Source organism: Myiozetetes cayanensis, unplaced genomic scaffold, assembly GCF_022539395.1.
Source record: "Myiozetetes cayanensis isolate MyiCay16 unplaced genomic scaffold, myiCay2020 scf1, whole genome shotgun sequence".
NCBI classification, from domain to species: domain Eukaryota; kingdom Metazoa; phylum Chordata; class Aves; order Passeriformes; family Tyrannidae; genus Myiozetetes; species Myiozetetes cayanensis.
The window spans coordinates 49,835,740-49,861,183 of record NW_026086604.1 but is presented as its reverse complement, the minus strand read 5'-3'; the positions used below and the strand labels follow the sequence as shown (position 1 = coordinate 49,861,183).

The 25,444-nt window shown below is 36.5% G+C and overlaps 2 protein-coding genes across 12 annotated transcripts in view; both read right to left on the bottom strand.

Moving 5' to 3' along the window:
• The window catches only part of ARHGAP28 (Rho GTPase activating protein 28), a 723,491-nt gene that overhangs the window by 245,013 nt on the left and 453,034 nt on the right, over window positions 1-25,444 (bottom strand). The window lies entirely within an intron of this gene.
• Window positions 1-25,444, bottom strand: part of PTPRM (protein tyrosine phosphatase receptor type M) — a 449,317-nt gene that overhangs the window by 276,430 nt on the left and 147,443 nt on the right. For all 11 annotated transcript variants that reach the window (XM_050306131.1, XM_050306135.1, XM_050306149.1 and 8 more), the window contains exons 4-6: window positions 24,522-24,600; window positions 21,506-21,621; window positions 7,123-7,297 (exon numbers count right to left, since the gene is read on the bottom strand). In XM_050306131.1, the coding sequence (XP_050162088.1) occupies window positions 7,123-7,297; window positions 21,506-21,621; window positions 24,522-24,600 (370 nt within the window). The remainder of the gene's footprint in view (window positions 1-7,122; window positions 7,298-21,505; window positions 21,622-24,521; window positions 24,601-25,444) is intronic.

Here is a 25,444-nt window from a genome sequence, read left to right as displayed (position 1 = left end):
ACCCCACACAAATGGATCATTTATATTAAATAAGATAAAAAGACTGCCTCTATGATAAGGAGGCAACCCTTACACAGAGGATAAAAACAAATGTAGCCATACATGCACGTAAACTACTTATTCTTATGCACTTCTATATTAATTGAAAACATACTTGAAACTACAACTCCTTCATTTAAATGCTTTGTACTTAAATTATACAGAATTTCCAAACATTTTCTACAATATCTTAACATCTTTATGCTTTGCAGTTCTTAAAAAATTTTAATTGGGAGGGGAAAGGTATCACACAGAGATGCCAGTGGAGATAATGTAAATCTCTAAGATTTGAGAAAGGTCTAAAGAAGACCAAAATAATAGACATTACTTCTCTGTGGCTCAGAACCACTAACTTGAAAAATGACAAAAACCTACTTCAATAGTAAAAATAGCAGTTTTCTATTTTTCTTTTGAGTTACAGAGTGGGAGACGGAGCCATGCTACATTTGCAGGAGGAACACGGAAGAAATATTTATCCTGCAAGCTGATTCATCTTACTAAATAGTAACTGTTAGGAAGACAATGCCATGTTATTCTCACGTGACAGTGTTCAGCACATCATGAGCAGCTGAAGTGAAAAAAATGAGGTATCAATCATCTCTGATGCTATGCCCACATTAATAATATCCTAATTATTATAAAACTAATCAAATAATTACAATTTATACTGTTAAAATCAACTGAACTGCTTTAAGAATATTTTTTCCCATCTTCCTCTCTAGTTTTTATGTGTATGTATTATTGTGCTCCTTTTTTTGAGCATGCAAATTATTCCATCGCTTTGGAAACTATGGAGAACAGTGCCATTTTGCAGCATTTAACTTTGGATGAAGGGCAACAAATAACCCCACTGATAACTATGATTTTGAAATACCACAGTTCTTCATGCAATATTTTTTTTTTAAATTCTTGCAATAATTTCTGCCAAACTTTTTAATTATTTAATTAAAAAATACCTCTAAACAGTATCATGGATAATATGTGAACTAACTTTACACTATTCCTATACCGAGACTGCTCAGGATGAAAACTTTATGTGACTCAGTATTCTAATGTTCCTAAAATTACTTGTAAATTAATCATTTTAAAAAATTTAATTGTTCTACTCTATACATATTTTAAAATTAAAAAAAAAAAATCCCAAGTATCCTTGTACTGTCCACTTATGCAGGTACAATCTAATTAGCTGGACATATTAGTAAATATCCTGCTAAGCTCTGTAACAGTAGTAGTACTTTTACCACCCATCCCTAATTTGGCACAGTTTCCTTTCCCAAACAGGATTCCTCCCAAATTCAATTGCTCTGACTTGTGTACTCCAGCCATGCCACCTCTCTCTTATGACAGAGGTGTCTCAGCTTGCACTGCACTCGCTTCATCCTCATTTCCTTACTAAAGTGGTCTAAATCCATCCACTTTTCTTCCTCTCAGCTTTGCTCAGTTTTTTTCTCCCCACACTATGGGTCACCATCTCCATATTACACTCCAAATACCACTGAATTTCCACTCCAGGTTTCTTTGTGTTATTTTTTACCTCATCAGGCTTTATCAATAAGCTCTGTGCCTGCTCCTCTCCTTGCCATCCAGTCTGCTGCTGTTCTAATCACGCCTCTCCTAGCATCTGCTTTTCCTCTCCCCTCCTGCAATAGAAAGTTATCCTTTCCAGACAGTTCCTTTTTCCTGGCCCCATTTTTGCATATGCATGTTTGTATATATGTTTATCTTCTACTCATTGTCACAGAATCATAGAATCAGGGATGGTGACTTCATTACCTCCCTGGGCAGCCTGCTTCAAGGCTTAACCATTCTTTCACTGAAAAAATGTTTCCTGATGTCCAACCTGAACCTCCACGGAACAGCTTGAGGCCATTTCCTCTTGTCCTGTCACTAGCTGCCTAGGAGAAGAGACTCCCCATCCTAGAAATAGGAGTTCTGTTTAGTAGCTTGTAAACTGACTATACTCGAGATCAGACTTTCACAAGAACAGAAAACAGCATTCTTGACATAACTAGCACTCTTCTGAAAAAATGTTACTGCTTCAGAGTCTTCAGCATTTTCCTATGGCAAGTTTGCTAAGATGGATGAACTGTGTCAGCTGCTTTGGCTGTAGGTTTTTCAAAATCTACAGGCTGAGGCACACACCTACACTGAAAAATACTACTCTCAAGTCAACTGGTCAAAATATGAGCATCTGAAAGCAGAACTTCATGATAGGAACTGTTAGGCAACCATAAAAATAAGTCCCAACACCAGCACTATTTGTAAAAAAGGGGTACAGACTGATGACTCCAGCATGAAAGGTTAGTTGGCAGAGAGCAAAAACAAATATCAAGGATCTGTGTATATTTAATGTATGAGAATAACTGATACCACAGATAAGCAATTGTTAATATTTTCCTACTGTGTCTTCGATATCAAAATGACTTTGCCCTCCAGAATAAATTCTTTGTTCTAGAGGTCCTGAAGGGCTTTGGTTCTGTTCCCAGTGTTAAATTTTTCATTTGGAAAATGCAGACATTTAAGCTGCCAGCATTACAGATGGCTACCTTTCTATGTCCTTGCTTAAAAACCTAACCAAACTCCTTTTAACCAATTTGACACCTAGGTTTACCTTGTTTGAACTCAATAAGCAGTCTGAACTCTGTAATAATCTGATGTCTGCTCAGACAGGCTCATTCTGTTCTCCTAAATCTAATCTGCGTTGGATCTGCCCACTATTATAAAAATTCAACCCAGGGACCGTATGTAGAACTCTAATTTACTTCACCAAATACATTTAATCAATTCCACCCTACTATTTTCCTTTTGCTCAATGTTTGATTACTTTTATGTCATCTATTAGATACGAACTGCCATTTTTTACAATAAGTGGGTGATCTGACAAGGCCAATTTCATGTCTCCCATTAGATAACGTGACATTTCAATCCAATTCTCTGACAAACTTAGATGAGGACACTGTGCAGTTTGAGCACACACAATGACAAGGCACTTGTCTTTTCAGCCTTTCCTATCAGAACAAACACTTGGGTAAATTGAAAACCTTCCCTTAAGGATTTATTTAAATAGAGCAATCAATACTTTATTTCACCAACCTCTAAAAGGCATATAACACAAAGAAGTTTTCAAAAAAAAACCAACCTTTTTTTTCCCCTTGTTTAAGGCCAGACTAATTGTTCACTGACAGCCTTTTTCTCATTAACTAGACAGTATTCATGTTTACAATTCTTTAATAAGAGAACATGGGATTAACTGACAGCTCTTTAATTGCGCTTCCCCCCTTCCCTCCCAATCTGATGAAACCTTGCTATAATGTGCCTGCTCAGGTAAAAAAAAAACAAAAAAAAAAAAGAAGACAAAAAAAGAAGAAAAAAATCACATCTGATAGTTTCTGACATACCATTCATTTCCAAGATTTCATTCCTATTCCTTTGTGATTTCAGGTTTGGTTTGCAGCACCTGACACTGGAAGACCTTCTGCTCATTTCAAAAGTTCTGGTACCTGGTCTCCAGTGCCACACAACATCATGCCACAGCAGAACTACAAGCCTTAAAGAAGTTTACATACATAATCGGAATCTACTGAAAATAAGTTCTTATTTCGTGAAATTATGTCTCCAGTGAAGTAGAATGAGTGTTGTACGGAGCTATAACCCATTCTACTGTGCAAATGTCCCTACTTAAAAGCAAACATATTTTGAAAAAAGCCCTACTGCAGTGCAGGACTTACTTTTTGAAACTCGAGTTAGAAGTTCAGTAACCAGAATGAAAAAGAGCATGATAAATGTGAAAAACTGATCCTCTAACTTAAAAATGCTCAGTCTGACTCTCCTGTCATCCTAGCAATGTAAATACAGAGAAATTCCTCTTAAGTCAGTTTAGTTACACCAGCGTAAATGAGAAGAGAATTAAATTCATTGTTTGTAACAGAGTAATTACAGGGGAGTAATTACACCACTGTTTCTACACATGCTATTATTAAGCCATCAGTAATTCCCAAGTATACTAAGCATTACATGCAGTGGGTATACGTACATTTTTCATGAATTATTGATGATAATGATTTAAAAAAATATATATAGCTTTAGTGAAAAAGTAGCTAAAAATTAGGAAAATACAATTTCTGAATTATGCCATCAGTAAGAAAGCATATTTACTAATTAGCCCCTAATGCTATTATTTCAGTATAGTCATCTAAGGTTTTAGAGTACAGTGTTCAAAATGGGTCTTTTTAGGTCAGAAGGAATGACCTGCAGGTGGTCTCATAAAAGCTCCTACACAGGCAATAGGGATTACCATAATTACTTTGCCACTCTACAAGTAGTTAATGGGATTACACCCTAAGGCTATCGATTTGCTCACAGTACCCAGTGCAAATTTTCTGAAAGAATCTGGGTAAGCACAAATGCTTTAATGATACGTTTCATAATTTCATCTACTGTACCTCAAAAATAGAATAGCACTAATAAAATAAAACACCCTGAATCAAAGAAACTGAAAAAAAGACTAACTCCTTCGGCTTCCTATACCTCCTGTCACTGATGCAGTAACTCTTCTATCTGCCTCCTTCAGGGAGTCTCCTTTCTTCCTTGTTTTCACTCATGGTAGGTCTGAAAGATGCTTCATCATTCCTACTGGGGTTATAATCCATGCTTCCTTTCTTTGCTGACTTTCATACATATCTATTTGTGGCCTACCCCTTTATTTCCTTTTCATTCTTGGACTGAAATTACCTCATTTCTTCCACCATGCCTTAGAATTAAATTTTCATCCCACCCATTCTATTTGTTTCTTTCTTCATCTGTCCATTCAAATAGCTCATCTAAGTTTTCATACTACAATTTGTTTTCTCCTTTTATCTTCATACCTTGGTATGAAGACCATAACATCTTGTAACATCCTTGTCCTGTCTTGTTTCTCTTTAATTTCTCTACAACACACTCACTGAAACCATATTCTTGCTTTTCGAACATGGTCTATCCTTCATTTTGGCTCTCTTGCATCTTCTTCTATTGGTGATGGATTATTTCCCAGTATAAGCAGAGAGGTTCCAGCTGACTGGAAGCTGGCTAAGGTTGTCCTGGTTTTCAAGCAGGGCAAAAAGAAGGGCCCCAGCAACTACAGGTCCATCAGGTTCACCTCAGTGCCTGGTAAAGTCATGGAAAAGATTATTCTGGGAGATATTGAAAAACTCCTGAAGGACAACACAGTCATCATTTACAGCCAGCATGGCTTCATGAGGCAAAAGTCCTGCTGGTCAAACCTGATTTCCCTCTACAACAGGATAACCCACCTAGTTGATCTAGGAAAGCCTGCAGGTGTAATGCCTTTGGACTTCAGCAAAGCTTTCAATCCTGTCTCTCACAGGATCCTTCTGGACAAAATGTCCAGCGCACAGCTGGATAATCATGTTATACGACAGGTGAACAAGTGACTCACGGGTCAGGCACAAAGGGTTATAATGAATGGGGTGACATCAGGCAGATGTCCAGTCACTACTGGGATTCTGCAGGGCTCCATCCTTGGCCCAGTTGTTCATTAATGACTTGGATGCCGGACTTAAAAGAATACTAAGTAAGTTTGCCAACAACACTAAAATTGGGAGGAACTATCAACTCCCTCGAGGGCAGAGAGGCTCTGCAGAGGGACCTCAACAAATTAGAGAGATGGACAATCACTCTCCATATGAAATTCAACATGGCAAAGTGGCAGATTCTGCACCTGAGACAGGGAAACCCGTTGTGTGTACAGACTAGGGAACTAGAGGCTAGAGAGCAGTACTGTAGAAAGAGACCTGGGGGTCCTGGTCGATAACCAGCTGAATATGAGTCAGCACTGCCCTGGCAGGCAGGAGGGCCAAGCGTGTCCTGGGGGGCATCAGTCAGAACATTGCCAGCTAGTCAAGGGAGGGGACTGTCCTGCTCTGTGGCCTCACCCTGAATAGTGTGTGAAGTTTTGGGCACCACAATGTAAGAACAAACATAAAGCATTTGGAGAGCCTTCAAAGGAGGGCAGCGAAGGGTCTTGGGGGGAAGCTGTATGAGGAGTGGCTGAGGTCAGTTGGTCTGTTCAGCCTGGAGAAGAGGAGCCTGAGGGGAGACCTCATTGCAGTCTTGAACTTCCTCATGAGGGGAAGAGGAGGGCTGGCACTGATCTCCTCCCTCTTGTGACCAGTGAGAGGACTTGAGCAAACAGCATGAAGCTGAGTCAGGGGAAGCTGGATATCAGGAAAAGGTTTTACACCCAGAGGGTGGCTGAGCACTGGAATGGGCTTCCCAGGGAAATGGTCACAGCACGAGGCCTGTCTGAGTTCCAGAAGAATTTGGACAACACTCTCAGGCACATGGTGTGATTGTTGGGCTGTCCTGCACAGGGCCAGGAGTTGGATGCAATGATCCTGATGGGTCCCTTTCAACTCAGGATATTCTATGAGTCTATAACCATAACAACATGGCTCCACAGCTTAGATGCTAAAGAATTTGGTTTTGCCTCTGATAGAACAAAAATAAAATCCTGTTCCTCCAAAATACTAATATAAAACCAAGAAGCAATCAAAATGCAATTTAAATATAATGAATGTTAAAAAACTGCTCTAATGCAGTTTTCCATAATAAGGATGTGGAGTTCCATATGTATTCTATTTAACATTTAAGTGTTTCCCAAAGTTTTTAAAAACACCCCTCATATACCAGAATGTGTGATTTTTATGTGTTCATTTTAATGCAAATCTTTCATATTTTGAATTAAGTATATTTTTAGAATACCATCTCCACAAAGGATGCAAAGAGGCATTATTATGTTCATAATTTAAATAAAAGCTTGGAAAGATGTATAGTTCTAAACAGTGCATTTTAGGGAAATATTTAAAACAACACTCAACAAGTAACAAGTTAATTAGCCCTGGATGCTTCTGTCATTCCCTTTTTACAGTTTGCTAGACTCTTAATATTTACATAAACAAAATCTACTCGTTGAACCTCTTATTGAGTTGATCAGGCTATGGGCGACATTCTTACTGCATTAGCCATTGCAGATCCTTATTCCATACACCAAGCATGCAAATACTGATTGGTATCATGAAATACCTTTGACTATCAGCTCTGCATAGTTTGATACACCAACTCCTCCTTCCGTCCGAATCATACAGCGATAGTTGCCGGCGTCCCTCTTCGTGGCATTTACCACACTAAAAAGAGCTACAAATCGTCGAGCATTGAACACTTTTATGTCCTTCAAAGGTGCATCCCTTACATAAATTCCCTAGGCAACGAAACAAAAATAAAGAATATTGTTAGTCATATTTAAAAAAAAATACTGACAACCAGTATTATTTCTCCCAAGTTCCCCAAGAGGGAAGGCGAGGTAAAAGTACAATTCTGTATGTTACTTTTACAGATATTTATGCTGTGTGAGACTTTACTGCCTTCCCATGTGAGTTAAACCATTCATCATGAGTGGGCAACTATTCATCTGGAACAGCTGCTTTCAACTCTTCATACGTTAACTAATAGAAAGATTTAAGAGCCATGTAATATTTACTTGCTTAGCTTGTCTTACACAAATATTGAAATTAATTTCTTTTAAAGAAACATGAAATCCAGCATAGTCAGTCTCTGCTTTCTCTTCCTTCCCTGCATCTGCTACTTGGCATACGCATTTTGCACATATGCAGTTGCACAGATACATCAGTGGATGGTTCTCAAGGCAGCACGCACACGAGGGGTTATCAGCAACTCAGGTAGAAGAGACTAGGTAAAGATCTACCCAGCAAATAACCAGTAAGGCTGAAGCTGTCTCTACCTCTCACTTTCTCAGCATGGTATTGGGAACGAGGCAGTTTCTACTCCACTGCAGTTTCTTGCTCTCAATACAACATACTACATTTATGGCACAAGAAAGTGAGCCATGTAACAGCCGAGGAGAACAAAGAGTGAAAAAGAGAGGGCAGAAGACAGAAGAGTGCAGCAATGACACTTGGCATGTTCTCTGAGGGCAGAGAGACTTGGCTCTCAGGTCCTCATCAGAACTCATGCTCCGCCTGGCCATGAAATAGGATATGTGCGCTAGGAACACTCGGAAGCCCTCAGAAAATGTGTAATCATCGAATTATGACAGCTGGATGAAAAAAACAAACAAACAACCACCACCAAAATCTAATAACATTTACTCAAACAAGCAAACAAGAAAAACACACTTTTTATAAAAATATATGTATTTCGACAAACTGAAGACTGCAGCCATTATCAAACATGACAAGAAACCGGAAAACCCCAACAATCACCTCACAAAACCTGCTCTCTCCACAAAGGAACATGCTCAGTCTGATGCTATATAATGATATCAGTTATTCTCAGTAGGTTTTTCTGACTTAACGAGCTTCAAGCAGGTCAAGGGTCCTGCACTATTGACCTTCTATAAACCATCAACACACCTGGTGATATCTTTTTTTCCTGCCCTAGAGTTTGTATTTTGTCCAGCAGAATTTAAGACATGTAGGAAATACTCATCTAATTTTGTTATGACCTTTGTTTGACACTACATTGGAAGCACCCTTGCAATGCCAGTTATAACTAGGTAGAGAGATTCAAACACCAGTCACACAAAATTAAACTCATCCATAAATCACAAAACCAAGTCTAAGTTAGCCATGTTGTTAACATCAATTAAAACTGATTCTCATGCACAGTAAGGTAATTTCCTCTTCAAGAGCAAATGTGGGTGATGCACAGCTTATTGAAAAGAAAAAAAAAGCTTGTAAGATGCCCAAAGAAGAATGTTCTATCATGCCCTAAAAATTACTCAGTTGTAAATTATTACTTCAGAATTACTTCCGGTAATTGACAGCTCCTCAAAATTCCTCCAATTTTGAGCTGACAATAAACCAGCTTGTGTGATGTGGCATGGCAGTAACCAAAAACTTAACTTGGAAAAAACCATTTCAAACTGCTATTTCAAAACTACTATTTTTACTGGTTTCACCACTGTAATATCCTGCAGCGAGGATGGCTGCAGATAGCAAGAAGCAAGCAGAGTGGGTTAATTAGGATTCTGGAGAATAAATATTTCTTAAAAGCAACATTATTTTTCACCCAAGACAATAACTTATTAATCCTAATTATCAGAGCTGCTAATCAGTCACAAACAAGAAACCAATTTTAAGGTATGTTACTACAGCTTCTAGACTCTTTAAGGATCTTGTGCATAGCCAAGTCATGTGCTCACACTACATCCACCCACACTAGTTTTTCCTTTTTTCTAGTCACAACACCAGGAAGCTTTACACAGGCTATTTCATCCTGCCAAGAAATAGGGTAAATTATTCTCTAGGGAACAACATACTGCCACATACTGATTAATTCTAGTACCTAAACTAGCTCAGCTTATTTAGACTGTGAACAAACTCCTCTGCACTCCAGCCTGCACAGCACATTTACCCTTCCACATGGGGCACCTGCATCCAGAATTTACCAGGACTCCATGAATTACAACACAATTGAAGAAGCATGTAAATAACAACAATTTCTACCACCCCACCATGCCACTCAGACCTCCCAGCACCTGGTAGAAATCCTGAAACACACAGTCTTGGTCTTCATATAAAGTGCTACCAATGCTCAAAGGGAACCACTCAATAGCCAGCCCCACAGGGAATTATTTCCCATCTTTTTCGTGCCTATGCAGAATGAAAATTGTAGCTAATCAATGCATTGCAGCATTTACAATAAATTACTGTCTCACTTGGGTCCCATAACCTTTTTCACCTTCTGCTGATCCTCGAACACACTGATCGCCTGATTTCAAATGTTTTAACTGCTGTTCTACAACAGGAAGTCTCAGTTTGATCAAACAACTGGCTTTGCGACACATGCTATCCATTCACACACCAACAATTTTAACTGAAAAAACGAGAAGCCAGAGCACATTTTAGAGGCAAACAATTTGCTCAAATGAAGGAGGTACATGAGCCTTAAATGTAACTCAGCTTGGCTCATTTGAGCATTTTTATCCTCTATCAAAATTCAAATGAGAAAAGATTATTAATAATGGCTTCAAAACTCACTAAGCAGCTCTGGAATAAAAAGCCTTTATTATTATTACTATAACACACCTGTAAAACACATGTGAGATTATTATCAATAAAGATCACCTTGACTGACTTCTCTCGAACATTACAAACTCACGGAAGCAAAGTGTACCGTGGCTAGTTAGAACTCAAATAGTCCCACAGAAATCAGTAGCATGACATTTTCTATTAGAACTCAAAGGGGTAAAACCCCCAATTTTTTTCTTTAGTCTCTTTGGGAAAAATATTTTCAAGGAAAACATAGTGTCTGGAACAGACAAAGACTAAGAAACGTAATTGCTTCATGTTCCACCAGAAAAAATACAGCCCAAGAGAGTAAGTCTTCCCTTTCTTTTGGGACAACAACAAATGAGTAGGAGAGTTGCCTAACTGATTTAAGCCCAAGCATAAAGGAACAGTAATGAAGGTAATGAATTCAAGTATAAGAAAAGTTCAATCCATAGGTATGGAAGAAGGGAGTTAAAATAGCTGCACAGTAAAAAAAAAAAAATAAATCCCATAGCTACAACCTCTCCCAAACTCTTATTTCAGCAATGGAAGAATGGTAAAAGACTATTTTTCGTCTGAAAAAAAAGCTATTTATAATTTGATAAGATGAATACAGAATTGTTTCTGTTGTAACTACAGCCACATGGGCAGGCTTTGCTCCCTTTATTGTGATTCACGTTTTGTTCCCTCTGACCCTGCATTGACGTCAGTAAGCTACCAAGGTATATCAGTGGTTACTTTTATGGGTTAGTTAACTATCTGAGATTTGGAGGAGAATGCAATAATATTTTCTTTTCCAGTATTTAACAGGCCCATTTAAGCTCATTGTCTGATAAATTACAAACTCTCAGTCCTGACTGTCAACAGCTATTTCATTTCGAATGGCCAAAAATAACATATCCAATGAACATTTGTTTATTAAACATATTAGCACATCCTGCTACAATTGCTTTTATGAAGAATTATTTTTAGTAGCATTCAAAAAAAAAAGAAATAGCTTTTAGTACTCACTAATGCAACAATCTGAAATTCCACAAATAAGTGTTTGCTTTTGATATACTGTTTTACTGATTACGGTCATTTAAACTTACATCTCAGGTTTTTTAAGAGATTCTGAAATTTACCAGTAGGTCTTGCAAACTCCCACTTTTTATGTGAAAGCCTGAGTCTTCCCAAACACATCACATTTTATTGAAAATTAAACAAGAAAATGACAAGTCTGTAATTTACTAATCCCATTCCAGAAAACAGTAAAAGATTCATGATTTACAATGCAACACTGGTGTTCATATTAAGACCCATTAGAACGGCTTGTTGGAGCAAATTTGTACTATCCTCTTTTCTGGGTGGGGCATATTTCTTTGTTCTAAATACAATTAAAAAATAAATATGGTTCTTTTACTTTCTTTACTTTAGCCCTGATCTGCCACATGAAAGGCTGTGGCTTTAGTACCGATTAAGGCTGTTAGCTTTTCCTGCCTCTGGGACTCAGAGAACTGCGTGAACAGGGCACTTCATGCTTTGGAAAGAGGAAACTGCTGAAATCATTTAATGCTAGACCTGCTTGGACTGCAAAGGCCACGTCCCCAGGGGAGAGCTATCTAACCTTCTTAGAGCAGAATTATGACCACAAAATAAATATTACAAAATGCTGAGATCTAAAAATTAAAATAACAGATTCCAGTGGCTGCTGAGCAACCTGTGAGTTTTCAAATGCTCAGAGAAAGCTTTTAAAAAAATACCAAATACACATATCTGAAAATACTACTTAAGCCAACTAATGAAAATATTTAACTGGTAAATCAGTTGTAAGAATAATTTTTCTACTAAACAACAAGTTATTTACTACATAGGGATATAAAAAATAATCTTAATTAAACCTCAGGATATACACAGCTTGAAAATCCATATTCCTAGTACCAGCATATTAAACGCATATAAAGACAGCTTTAAGTACTTTAAAATGCACATTATTTTTCCATCTTGGGCAAGCCAGAACGAAAAGAAATAGGTTGATGGTTATTTAAATTAGACTTACAGGCTCTTTTAGGCAATAAACTAACTCTTAAGTCTTTTAAATGAACAGCAATTTCGTCACAACAATCTATATATTAAACCTTTCAGAAATACTTTTAACAAAAATGCAGCACTAATTCAAAGGCATTGAACTTCTGGGATGCTATATGCAGTACTATTACTGCATTAATCACTCTCGAGGCATGTGTCAACAATTTTGCCAGAAGAGAGTTAAAAGGAAACATCAGTCACCCTCTGCCCATACAGGTAGATTAAGCAGCTTTTCATACATTTAATAAAAGAAATGGTTTGCATTAGCCCACTTTCAAACAGTCCCATTTATAAAACTGTGATTAGAGTTATACCAGTGGGATCTCAAATAACATCAGTAAGGCCAGAAGAAATTTTGTTTAAAATACGCATAAAATCTAAATCAAATAGTAATTAATACCTAAAGAAAATTGCTTTGCAGAGTTCATAAAATTCCAGTAACTAAGACAGTTGGCTCTACTTCTGAATTTCTAGAATTGCTTTCATAACCAAGACAACCGTTTGTCAGTCTAGATTAGAGCCATCACAGATCCTGTGATTATCTTATATTTATTCCATCTGTGTAAGTTAACAAGGATATTTCATTCAAATAATGAGGCCATGCTGGAAAAAGATTATTATTGTTCTATTTGGATTTATTCTGCTGTGAGCCAGAACTGCACTCTGCATGTGAAACTAATGGGCATGCAAGCAAACTGTTATTATTTTACCTTTCAAGAAAGATTTCAGCTTTCATTATTTTAATGTTTGATAGCTGAATCTTTTCTTCAAATCACACAGCTCTCAGGAAATCCCTGTTTATTATGACTAAACCTAAATACTGGCTGGAGCTGTCAGGTAATACCGTAAAATACTACCGAAGTTATGCACCCGAGTAGTCATGTTATCAAACATTAAGCACTGATATTTATTTGAAAATACATTTAAACACACAGAAAGTAACCAAAGACAATTAATTTTCTAGAGTCATTAAACTCAGTGTAATTTACCAAAAACAGTTACTTTGTACTTATAAAAGGAAAAAACCAAAACCAAAAACCTATTCAATCTATTTTTTATTTTTACATTAAATTCAGAGAAGCTGAGAAGAGTTAATATTCTCTAACAATTTGTCAGTGCTCACAAAATACGCAAAATTCCAAATCTTTTTTGGATTCATCTTTAATAGCACACAGTAGAATACAAAATGACTTGTAGGAAACTACATGCTCAGAAGCATCTGGAGAAAACAGAGCATCAGGAAATCTCTCTCTAACGGGGAGTTTAACACTTTGGATAGAAATTCTGGCAATGATCCATGCATCTGCTAAGCATTTTCTTGAACTTGTAGGCTTACATATAAAGTCACTTAATGTAATACTGTATTTTAATTCTTTAAAGTATGCAACACTTAGTACTTCTTATCATCTTTTTATTTGTATTGAAAATTCCAAGAATTAGGATGAACACCTTGCTAAAAACTGAAGAGAGCATACACAGGATTTTAAATACTCTGGCTTGGCGTTCTGCAGATGCCAGGCTTTTGGGGGGCTGGGAAGGATCAGAGTGAGGAGGAGAAAATGAGAAAGTAGAGTTCATTAGCATAATTTTCATCCCTACACACAACACAAAGTATAGTAATCCAGGTATTTGCCTTTTCTATGCAACTACATAACAGGAGACTTAAAAACCAGAGCACTCACATCCCATATTGCCATCATTGGGAAAGTGTCATCTTCGGAAGAAGAGTAGCTCTGGGATGAAGAAACTACAACATGCAAGTTCTGGGGACAACCTGAAGTCTATTCCAGAGCTGCCACAAACCAGAACAGCAGTCAAAATCAAAGTGATACTGAGTCCTACAAAGCAGGTAAGGAAGAAGCAGCCAAGAAAGAACATATGTATTTGATGATAAGACCCCATGCCCTCTTAAGGGCTTAGCTCTGGCCTCCTGAAAAGATGCTTCCAAATGGGAGGAATAAATGGCGAGAAGACAGGCAGGCCCTATGGTTAAAGCCAGCTGTAGTAAAAAATGTCACACCTTCAACAGTGACATTGTAATTTGTGAATTAAGACAACCATAGCAGTAATAATCACATGTTGGTTCATGTAACAGGGAAGCTAATAGAGGGGTTTGGCTAGAGGTGTTTTGGTCTTAATTACTGAGCAGGTCACAGTACTTAAGTCACAGTTTAACAGCTCCCACCCCCAAACTCACCTTCCCCAATGCTCTGTTTTCATCCCATTATCTTCCCTTTGGATTTAATTTAAATTTTACTTTGGTTCTCCTTGCCTCAAAACAGTTTTCACAGTCCTTACTTCTTAAAAAGAGAAGCCTCTGCTGAACTCCAGTTTGAACATGGTACCTCCTAGCAGTAAATTTGTACATTTTGCCTACAGTATTCACGGTCATTGTTTCTTTCTCCCAAAGGTCCAAGACACAGTGTAGAAAGCTTGTTGAATTTATTTCAGCAGTTGGCTAATTCTTATGTGTCTTTAAGTGATTCTACTGCTGCTGACCTCATATCAAGGAGGTCCTTGAGGTCCAGAAACAGGATGTCTACCATGGTCTTGAAAAGCAAGTTGAATTTAACCAGCCCCTTGTGACAGAGGTCAATAGTTCCATTATCTTGGGTGTGGCTAGTCACCATATACTATATGATTTAACAATCCAGACTAACTGGAAGACTAACACAGAATGACACAGAATCACCAAATCAACTACTTTGGAAAAGACCTCTGAGATCATTGAGTCCAACTTATGAAACATCCCACTGATTTTAAAATCAGACAAGAATTTCAAAAAGGTTTGACTGATAAAGGTAATCCCAGAATAACTTTTATTACAAGTCACTTTATCAATTTAGAATATATATGGGGTTGGATGAGGATGGAGGAAAGGGACAGGTTTACATATATCCCCTCCGACTTGCATATGTCCATATATGTCTGCAGGTAAGTAAATTTTCTGCAAATCTTTATATGCAGCCAATTCATTAATATTTGGCAGTTTCTGAATACCTGAGACACACATCCAAAACAGGGGAAAAAAAGAAGCAACAAGAAAACTACCTGTTACCAGAAGGTAACAGGTGCAGAATCCAAGTTCTACATCATCCTTGCTATATAAAAATAATAATGGCTGTCTTAGGTGATACTTCTGACACTCTTTATAGATATAATGTACAAAAGGGCATCTTCCACAAATGCAGAGGACCGCTGCACGTGGTTTACTACTAAAAACACCAGGTTCAAATGTTTCTGCCGGTCAGCTCTAAAACACCACTGAAGTCAAAACACTTCACAGATAGATAGATTGATTTCAAGATGACTTTTTGTTTCTTGCCTATGTTCACTGGGATTCATCCTTAACAGTCCACAATGAATTAATTTCTCCCAGTAGGTATCAGATTATTCATACTGAAGACAGATAATGCAGCAACAGCTTTCATCAAATATCACAGCTCCTTAGACACTGGCTAGAACGAATATGATACACATCACAAGCCTCCTATATTCTGTTCTTCATAGAAGTTTCTATGCCATATAGTAAGAAAAAAACAACTGAAACTGATTAAGATCAATTAACAGAAAATATAGAATATATACTGCAAGAAAGCCACTAAATGCGTACTGGAGTGGAGATGGGGACACAAAAAAATTAAGATACCAAAACCTGGAAATAATATTAAATGGTCACCAGAATTTAAAAAAGAAGTTTTAACTTTCATCTATGCAGTAATGGACAGTGTCCTTTCCTACAGGGCATTAACTATTCTTCCAAAGTAATATCATCTCAGCTTATCTACAAAAAAATCACATCACGATGCACATTCAGGATACATGTAATCTTGGCAAAATCTTTAGTTGCCTAATGTCCTTAAAGGCAATGGATGTCATTCTCAAGGCAATGGATTCAAGACAATTTGCTGAGCACAGTTTGGCCAGTCTTGGAAGAATCTGCTACTTAAGAGCGGGAGGAAGAATGATCCTGTGCACTCCTGTAGTACACAAATACACCTACTGATCAAATCCCAAACATTTTAATATTCAAAAGAATGTCTTCTATCCCATCCCATCATAAAGTTTAGTTTAATAATTCCACCTGTTTATGTTATCAAGTTGTTACATATGTATACGACTTAATCTAACAGGTTTCATTATCTTAGTACTCAAAAATGGCTGAAACATTTTTTTCTCAAGTACTTCAAAACTTGGCAATGAAAATGGTAATTATGAGACAGTCTCAGAGAGTTTACAGCACAACAAAAAAATTCTTATGAAACTCCAGGACTCTGGTTCATGTTCTGGGATATTTCACGCAATTTATGTAAACAAGCACAAGCGCACACACACACAAACTATTTTGTGTATCTTATCAATATATTTTATTTTCATCATCTGTCAAGAGTCATTTCACTGGTTCTACATTCTTACAAGGATGTGTTTGATACCTCTCATTTGTGTATGTGTGTACTCCTGAGAAAAACAATTTGCTTTCTAGAACTCGCTCTGACACAGGACTATATCTCTTCCTTTGAAAGAATAATAAATAATGCATACAGGTAGTTTTGTATATAGATGAATAAAATCTTTGATACCCTTCATACTTTCAGCAAAAGATTACTGAAGATACAAGAAAAGATACACTGAATAAGGTGAAAGACAGCTTTCAGGAAAGACAAGAAGAAAAGCCAAATCCTGGATTAACAGGTAATAAACTCTTTACATAGGGTAGAGGAGAGATTGGCCACAGGAGTGATACTGTTCTTAGTTTCTTGGCTGCAAACAATGTAGTACGTGTTCTGCATGCATAAACCATAGGTATGAGAGATTTCACCCTCTACCCTTCTATCAGAGAATATCCATTAGTATCTTGCTGTTGGTAAATCTGATGATGCTGCTTACTATAGCTGTCAGACACATCCTGAGATCCTATTGCTATTTGCTTCCCTTCAACAGATTTTTACTCTTAGTTCTGTATTTTTGCAATAAAAGTTATATGTTTGAGATTTAAATTTAAAAAACCACCATATTTTAGAATAAAGCTAGAAAAAATAACTTTAGTGAAGTTGTCTTTCCCATCAACTGCAGCTTGACATTGTTTGAGAAATCTCTACCAAGAAAGGCTACTCACACTGAGTCAAGGCACATGTCTGAAAAATGCCACATTTAGTGACACTACAACAAATCTTCAGAAATGAACTGTATTTCAGAAAAGATTGTGTTGGGAAACATATTAAAATGTAATTTCATAATACCTGGGTATCACGTGACAGCAATTTCCCTGAAGTCACACTCTAGATCATTCTAAGAACAAGTAGCATGCAGAGGGAATTGAAAGAAACCACTGCACATCAGCAGAAGCAGTAGATGAAAATGGGAAAATTAAGAGAAGGAGCCAGGCCTGAGAAGCTAAGGAAAAACAAGCCCATTGTTTGCAGCCCATAGGCTGCACCAAAAGCATGTTACTTCCAAAAAAGAATTCCACCCTCTCTCTCCTATAATATAGATTTGTGTTTCCACAATTTACTAAATACTAACACAGGCTTTACAGAAGACATTGTCTCAGCTGCTTTCCTTTGACTATTAACTGTTCAACCTGTTCCTTTTTTTCCAGCAGTGGGAGCAAAGGAAAGAGCACAGGAATGATATTTTTGCTTAATTATTCAATAGAAGAGAAAGAGTCATCCCATACTGGCAATAATCATTACTGTCCACAGATGTGAAAAAAATGAAAGCAGATTGGATACATCTATTAATTATAAACATTCAGATTTATTTTAAAGGTATTTTTATGTTTAGAACATCAGCTAATAGGGACGTGACTTCATAAACGTACAATCTAACCAATGACCATATTAACTGGACCCTCATTATGATTACAGAACAAAAATTGTATGATGCTGTGCTGTGTTTTTCATTTGACTTTAACCTTAAATGGTATCACTGAAAACACTCACAATTGTTTTCAAATTATCTGACAAGCTTGCAATCACAGCTCATGCACCAGGGTGCATGTCTGCCTAGTTGGGGTGAAGAAAAAAGGTTTTCTTACAAAGCACTGCACTACACAGTGGTTAAACAGCTTTCTTTCTTCCCCTTCCCGAAAGAGTAAATACTGATCACAGCATCATGAAATAAATTTCATGCCTCACTGGTCTAATTTGGGCAGCTATTGTACGAATTGTGATTCCTCATCGCCCTTTCAATTTTAAAAGCTGTCATAATACTCCATAAATTAACAGACTTCATATTCCCTAGGGAATAGGAGTAGGATAGACTTGAAAAGGGGGGGAAGGCAAAAAGTATTATCTATGGATTTCACTTAGGAGTGCTTCAAGCCTTTGGCATTATTAAACCAAGAGCATCTAGGTTGTTTCCAAAACTACTCAGCAAAGACAAGGATACTAAAATAACCAACCAACTTAAAACTATTCATTTGTTTTAAGGAACATACATCACTCACAGTCTAACAGACTGTAAAAAGTAAAATATTTGCTCACCAGAAAAATGTGTCCTACTAAACTTGAAGTCTGGAGCATAGAAGTGGAGCGGTACTATATTAAAGAGACAGAACTACAGGAGTAAAATCCTGCCACCAGGGGAAAGTGTAGAAATATCACTGAATTCAGTGAGTTTGTGATTTCAATTTCACCCTGGCAATTTACCTGTACTTCAGACTGACTATGTCAATCTGAAAAAAAAAAAAAAAAATGACAGGTACCAGATATCATTTGGGAGCAAATTATATCACAGTTTTCTGGAACTGCCACATCCAGACAGATTAAACATCCTGATATGACTAACATGGAAGAAATGCTGAGAGACTGCATGATTTGTTCACAGTACCACTAAAGCCTGAATCCCTATGACCTGAGTGCTACTGGAAATGTTTCCAGAGACTGGTGTTCATTTTATTCTGGCTCTGGTGCATATAAGAACGTCTTTCACTGAGATGTTTTGTAGTTTCATATTGGTTCTATTGCTATTGGGAACGAAAGTATCTTTAATGTCCATGTGACCAGTCATATGATGTAGAAGATGCCACATTTTTTGACAGCTATTACAGACAGCTGCATTGTACTCATGGTCCTATGTCAGCGTCATAAGATGTCATACGCAGGCATATAAAAAATTCCTCAGTATCACACCATGAAACCAGACAGTCACCTGATTGATGGAGAACTGCAAGGCCTGGGGATCTGTTACCTGATAACCACAGTATCACTGAACATGCTGAGTTGGAAAGGACACATATATATAAAATATAGGTCATAATGACCTAGCATGCTAAAATAAAGCTAATCCTTTAGGGAACTGTATCTCATAGCCTTGATTTGCAACATCCCACACACAGAGCTGTTTGTTCAGTCTTACTGTAAGTTGCAGCAGACATCTGTGGAAACTGGCAAACAAGTACAAAAATAAATCCAAGCTATCCAGGAGATCCTGTGAACTTTTAAAATGTTCTTATGCAAAGGCACACCTGGAATATGCACAACCTTGGACTGATTACCAGAGAGACCTCTAGCTGTCTAGGCAGAATAAATACACAGTGGCCCTGTAGGAAGATAAAATTCCTCAAAAATCTGTCACTACTTTCTTATCCTCCATATAGAAAAAGAAATCTCATAATCATGCATAAACAAGGAATTGACTTAACTAAGCTCAGCAAAGGTATTTGGGAATTGCTACTGCTGTTAAGAAAATTGTTTTATATTACATAAAACCTAGAAGGATATTTAATTTCTACAATAAAGAAATTACATTCCAGCCTTGTAAAGAATTTATGTGTGTCCTAAACTCCAAGAAAAAAAAATTAAAGCTGAAATTATATTGTCCTGAAATGTACGTAAAAACTAAATGGAACCAGGATTTCCCTATATTGAATTCTACCTTCATTTTCACAATAGAGAATTCTGCTAAAGTTCACAAGTTCTACAAGGGTATCATTGATGAAATAGCAACCCATTATTTTCCCCTATATGCTAAACCCTTTTCATGAGTGGAAAAATCATTCTTTAAAAAAATCTTGGTGGCTTAGGAAACACAGGAGTCTAATTCTACCAATTGAAATGTGTAATATTGTCTTTAAAAGCGTTAGAGAAATATTTGCCTTATATCAGCACAGAGGTTGAAAATAAAATCCAAATAAAACCAAAGCAGATTTTCATTACTATCTACTGTATTTGATCAGGTTCTTTCTGAACAGACATATCAGTTCATCATTCGTATACAGATAAATATGAGTCTTTGCTTTTCAAGTGGTTTTACTTATTTTTTTGTGTGTGCTAGATTTCATATAAGTACTCCGCTGTTTAACCTATCACACTTACATGAATAATTTATGAAATACAAATGCAATGTTAAAGGAAAACTATAGTAAAAGTATGAAATTGTTTAAACAGCAAAACCACAGAATTTCATCTCTAAGTCCCACCTGTTACCATTGCTTCAAATTCTCTTTTTCCTCCTTCTCCCCTAATCGCAGCTTCATCTGACTGATCTCCTTAGGCACTGTTTCATTTATTTTAATTGCCCTCACTTCCTTCTCACAGATAATGTCTCAGTTCTAGCATGTTGTTTTCCATGTATGTAAATCACTGGGATCTGGAGGTCGGTATGTACCTAATGCTAAGTTCAAATACTAACTATTGTTTGCTGTAGGCACCAACTCTGTAATGATGGCAAGAAGGCAGCAGTTAAACCTGCATGCCCATTACTGAAAGAGATCAAGCAAAAAAGGCATATTTTTGATACAAGATTACACATACGGATAAGGGAGACTGTCTTCACTGAAAGAAAATGAGTTGGAGAAATACTTTGAGCCAAGATCCAACACCTATTTAGAAGCTACATTACTGATTAAGTAATAAATAATGGACTCAATGAATATAAGAAAGATTCTTTGGCTCTATAATAGAGAAGGTCAGATTTGATTATCATACTGGTCTTCCCTAGACTTAAAGAGTAACAATGCAATTTTAGCTAAAAATACTAAGCAGAGATAGAGGCAAAAAAAAAAAAAAAAGTGTAATACTGCAGTTAGCCAGCATAGACATTTTAAGAAAGTCATGTGCTCTTCCTTGGGGATTTAGCCTTTACTGATGATAGCCACATGTAAGAAAAACAGTACCTTTATTTTTAATAAGGCATTCCACTGAAATAAGAGAGGAAAATCTTCCAGTATCATTTTCTACAACAGAATACCTACTATGCAGCAGTTCAAAGGCATTATAAAATCTAATATTGATGAAAAGGACAGCCCTATAATTTTTGATGTTTTACGTTCCTCTCAAGAGTCTCTCCTTTCCAGATCTCAGTGCATCAGGAAAGAAAGAAATTACCTGTAACCAGAGTCTGTCACTTGAGTCTGTTCCACCATTGGCAGTGCATTGAAAAGTAGCAAACTGTCCTGCATTGACTTCCACACTTTGAAGACGCAAGAAATGGGGAGTTTTTGCTGTTGGAAAAGATAAAAGTATTGAAGTTATGCAAGACAAAAGTACTGGCTATGAAAGCAAATGAAACAGTTCTGCTTTAAAAGATTCAACTCATTGACTACACATTAGATTCTAGGTTGGTTTATTTCTGTACCTGGGAAAGAGCAGAATAGAAGGATGCTGTTTAATTGTTCCTGCTGTGTAAATTACCTTAGCTCAGCATCCCTTTTGTAATAACGTTCTATTAATAAAGATCATATTGGAAACTAATAATGTTTTGAAGGAAAACCTGTTAGATGCTTACACTACCAACTAGAAAAAAATGTAAGAAGTTCAGTGATGTTATCAAGGGAACAGGTTTTTCTTTTCAATCAAGTACAATGTCTACAGAAGAGATTGGAAAATGTAGCATAACAAACAGCTAAAATACTAACAGAACACCAACTACAGCTGTATTCTTTAAATGCAATTCTTTTCAGCAACACTGCAGAAAAAAAACAAAGCACAACACATTCTCCATACAAATGTTTATATTTCATTTAGAAAGAGAAAACAATCCCAGTATAAGTCAGGGAAATATACCTATAACCTTACAAATGAAATTGATCTTCAAACAACAACTATGTCCACTAAAGGAGGAAAGAGAGTGTGTGTATTTTTGTTTTACTAGAAGGAGTCAACCACATGACACAGAAAAACATAGATATTTGATACAGAAACTTATCCTTTAAAACACAGTATTCCCCCAATACAGTCTGCAGACAGGCAGACTTCTTGCACTGTCTATACTAACAGATAAGTCAGGCTCTGAAGATTGCTTTTTGACATGAAAATCTTAGTACTAGCATTAGACTAGCAAACTAAAAATCTATTTTCTAGCAGACCATCACAACCATTTAAACTGTTGATATTTTTTAGAAGACCTTATTACTGGGACAAAGCACATTTTTAAGGCATTTATAAATAACCAGCGACCACAATCCAAGAAAAAGTTGCTAAATATCCAGTGCAAGGCAGCATAAGAAGGATGAAATGGAATAAAATACCCCAAATTAATATTTAAGTATGAAATAAAATATTTTCATGATAACTATCCTTATGGTAAATTTATTACACATACTGCTTTTTTTTTTTCTTAAACACTTCCCAGTTAAGAGAGACAGACTTTAAGCCAGAAGCATTCTCCTTTTTGCCTATCAAACTATTAATGTCCTACTGCAGTAAAATTCTTCACTATACTCCCCTTTCTCGGTCACTTTTTTTTTTTTTTTTTTTAATTTCTGTTTTTACCCCACTCAATTTTACTTTTTTCTGGGTCTTCTTAAATTCTGGAAAACTAGCTTTATTGAATTACCAGGTATGGCCTAAGTGGAGAAGGGCATAAGGTTTTAAAAACAAACAAACAAACATGCAAACACGCACACACAAGAAAAAACCCACCCACCACAACACATCCCTTTCCTTTCTACATGCTCATAACTTGACCTCTGCCTGGTTTTTGTACTACACAAGGAATTGCCTCTCAAAGTTTTCTCATTTAAATTTTTTGTTTAAAGAGTTAATCATTCCAAAAGTATTTTTTCTGGCAATATACAGAAAGAATAGCATTATGAACTTTGCCAAGTTTTAGACACAGAGTAGTTCTATTCCAATTTTCACACTTTTTCAATTTTCTTGTAGACAATTTAACTGGTTTGATGTCTTAATTTCTAGCATTTTAATTACTTCATCAAAGAACTTTTCATTAAAGCTTTTGCATTTCAACACTGTCATGTTAGAACTCTAGGTGCTATGGGCTGTAACTCAGTCTCCACAATAACAAGAGCAGGTTTTGAGAATGGATTGGTACAAATGCACAGATCAAACCTCTCAAAATCTGTATACAAAAAAATAGTAAGCTGCTAAAATGCTGCTTTAGACTTACCCTACCTGAACCAAAGATATAAATTGAAAATGCAGAAGCACATATATTGTCTAACAACCTGAGAGCCTGCTGTGTTTATTAGAACTAAGTGATTCAGAAATAACAGCTGCTGATTCTGCATAACTGTCTCTGTATTTGAAGAAATGTGTGTGTCTTCTTGCCACTAAAACTAAAACCATTTTTATGACATGCTCTGGTACTAACAGATACAGTACATTTTATTTGGAATCACAGCTCTTACCTTTAGCCACAATAAATGCATAACAAGATCAAAATGGTATAAGAAGAACAATTACAGAGAAGTTGGTGTCTTGTCTTCTTCCACTCAGTCATTTGGTCAATAAGACTACAAAATACTATTCCATGTATGATCTTAATATACCTTATTAAAAGAATAGTATATATATATATATATATATGAATTAATAAGTTTTCCTTAATAATGGAATGAGAAAGCGTATCTGAAACATAAGGAAGCAGAACAGTGCAGAAATGAGCCATGAACCATGGGAAGTACCCTAAGTAGCCTTGCTAAGCAAAGCTTCAGTCCTCAACCAACTGAGTTTTCCTCCTTCCAAGCCTTGGAAAAAATAATTGTACATATATTCAGCTCTTGTGTTGCTCATCTGTTCTCACTCATGTCTCATCCTGCAGCCACACTGAATTTTTGATGCAGACAGAAAACTCGTTCACAGATCTTAGAATCACAGGATCATGATGACTTGGTGATTTTTTTCTAAAGGAGTTGCTATATGGTGCAGTTGAGGTCTGGGACTCATGCAAAGTGCCGTACACAAGGTGCATGTAAGACAGATGTCTTTAAAGCCAGTAAGGTGCAATGATGCTATGTCAGGAACACTTTGTACATACACAGCCAATATTCACAGTAGTGACATTGTTTTCTCACATTTTCCTTACCTTTACTCCACATTTATTCAAACATAATGGCACATTGATTTTAGGGGTCTGGCTTTACAACAGAAGATAGGTACTTACTACATGGATGTCCTAAAACTTTGACTTCATCAATAGCCACATATCCTGGGTGACCTGAAGTAACCACTTCAAACACAACCTGAGAAGCAAAAAGAGAATTTCAGTTAGTAGCTTTGTAACACAAGGAATATAAAAATATTGTCGTTTATAAAAATATATCAACATTTTTAACATGTTGAAAACACCCTGAAAACAAAATACTATCATAAAACCCTCAAAAAGTGCTGTTCCTAGAGTTAAAATTAACCAGAACATTTTTTTCATGTTTACATCACTTTTGGAGATTTACAAGTGGGATCATATATAGCTCACAGTAGAAATAACCAAATCTCCCCAATATATGGTCTGCCAAAGTAGTTATCTAATAATCACCTTAAGTATTAAGACTGGTATTTTATTTTCAGTCCTCTGTCTTGCAGAACAAATTGCTTTCATTTTAAAAATTACAGTTCTGTAGTACACAGGGATTTGCAGAGTATCACACACAAACACACCTATTCTCAGGAATCTATTTTCCATGTTGTTAATCTTCCACCAAATGTAGAGAATTAAGTAAAGCAGATCCATTTGCCACGGTTTGTTTAATGGCTATAAATAGGTCACAAAATAAATGGACCGTTCTTGTCATTTGAATTAAGTACACTCTAAAGTAAACCTCTCCAAACTTTGGCAGCCTTAGTTTTGAACATACCGTGAATGTTTATATGGAACAGAAGAAAATATGCCAGTAATGTTAGCAGGTACATTTCCAAACCATTGCTCAAGAAGTTCATGCTTAAATCCAAGTTGTGGTTTCTTTTTTTTTAGTACTCCCCTTTTGCTTGGGAAGTTAACTCTAATTGCCTCTTGTAACTAATCTCAGGAAGCACGCTGAGGAGGACAAAGTTTAGAAACTATTTTTCACACATATGCTGTACTTGACC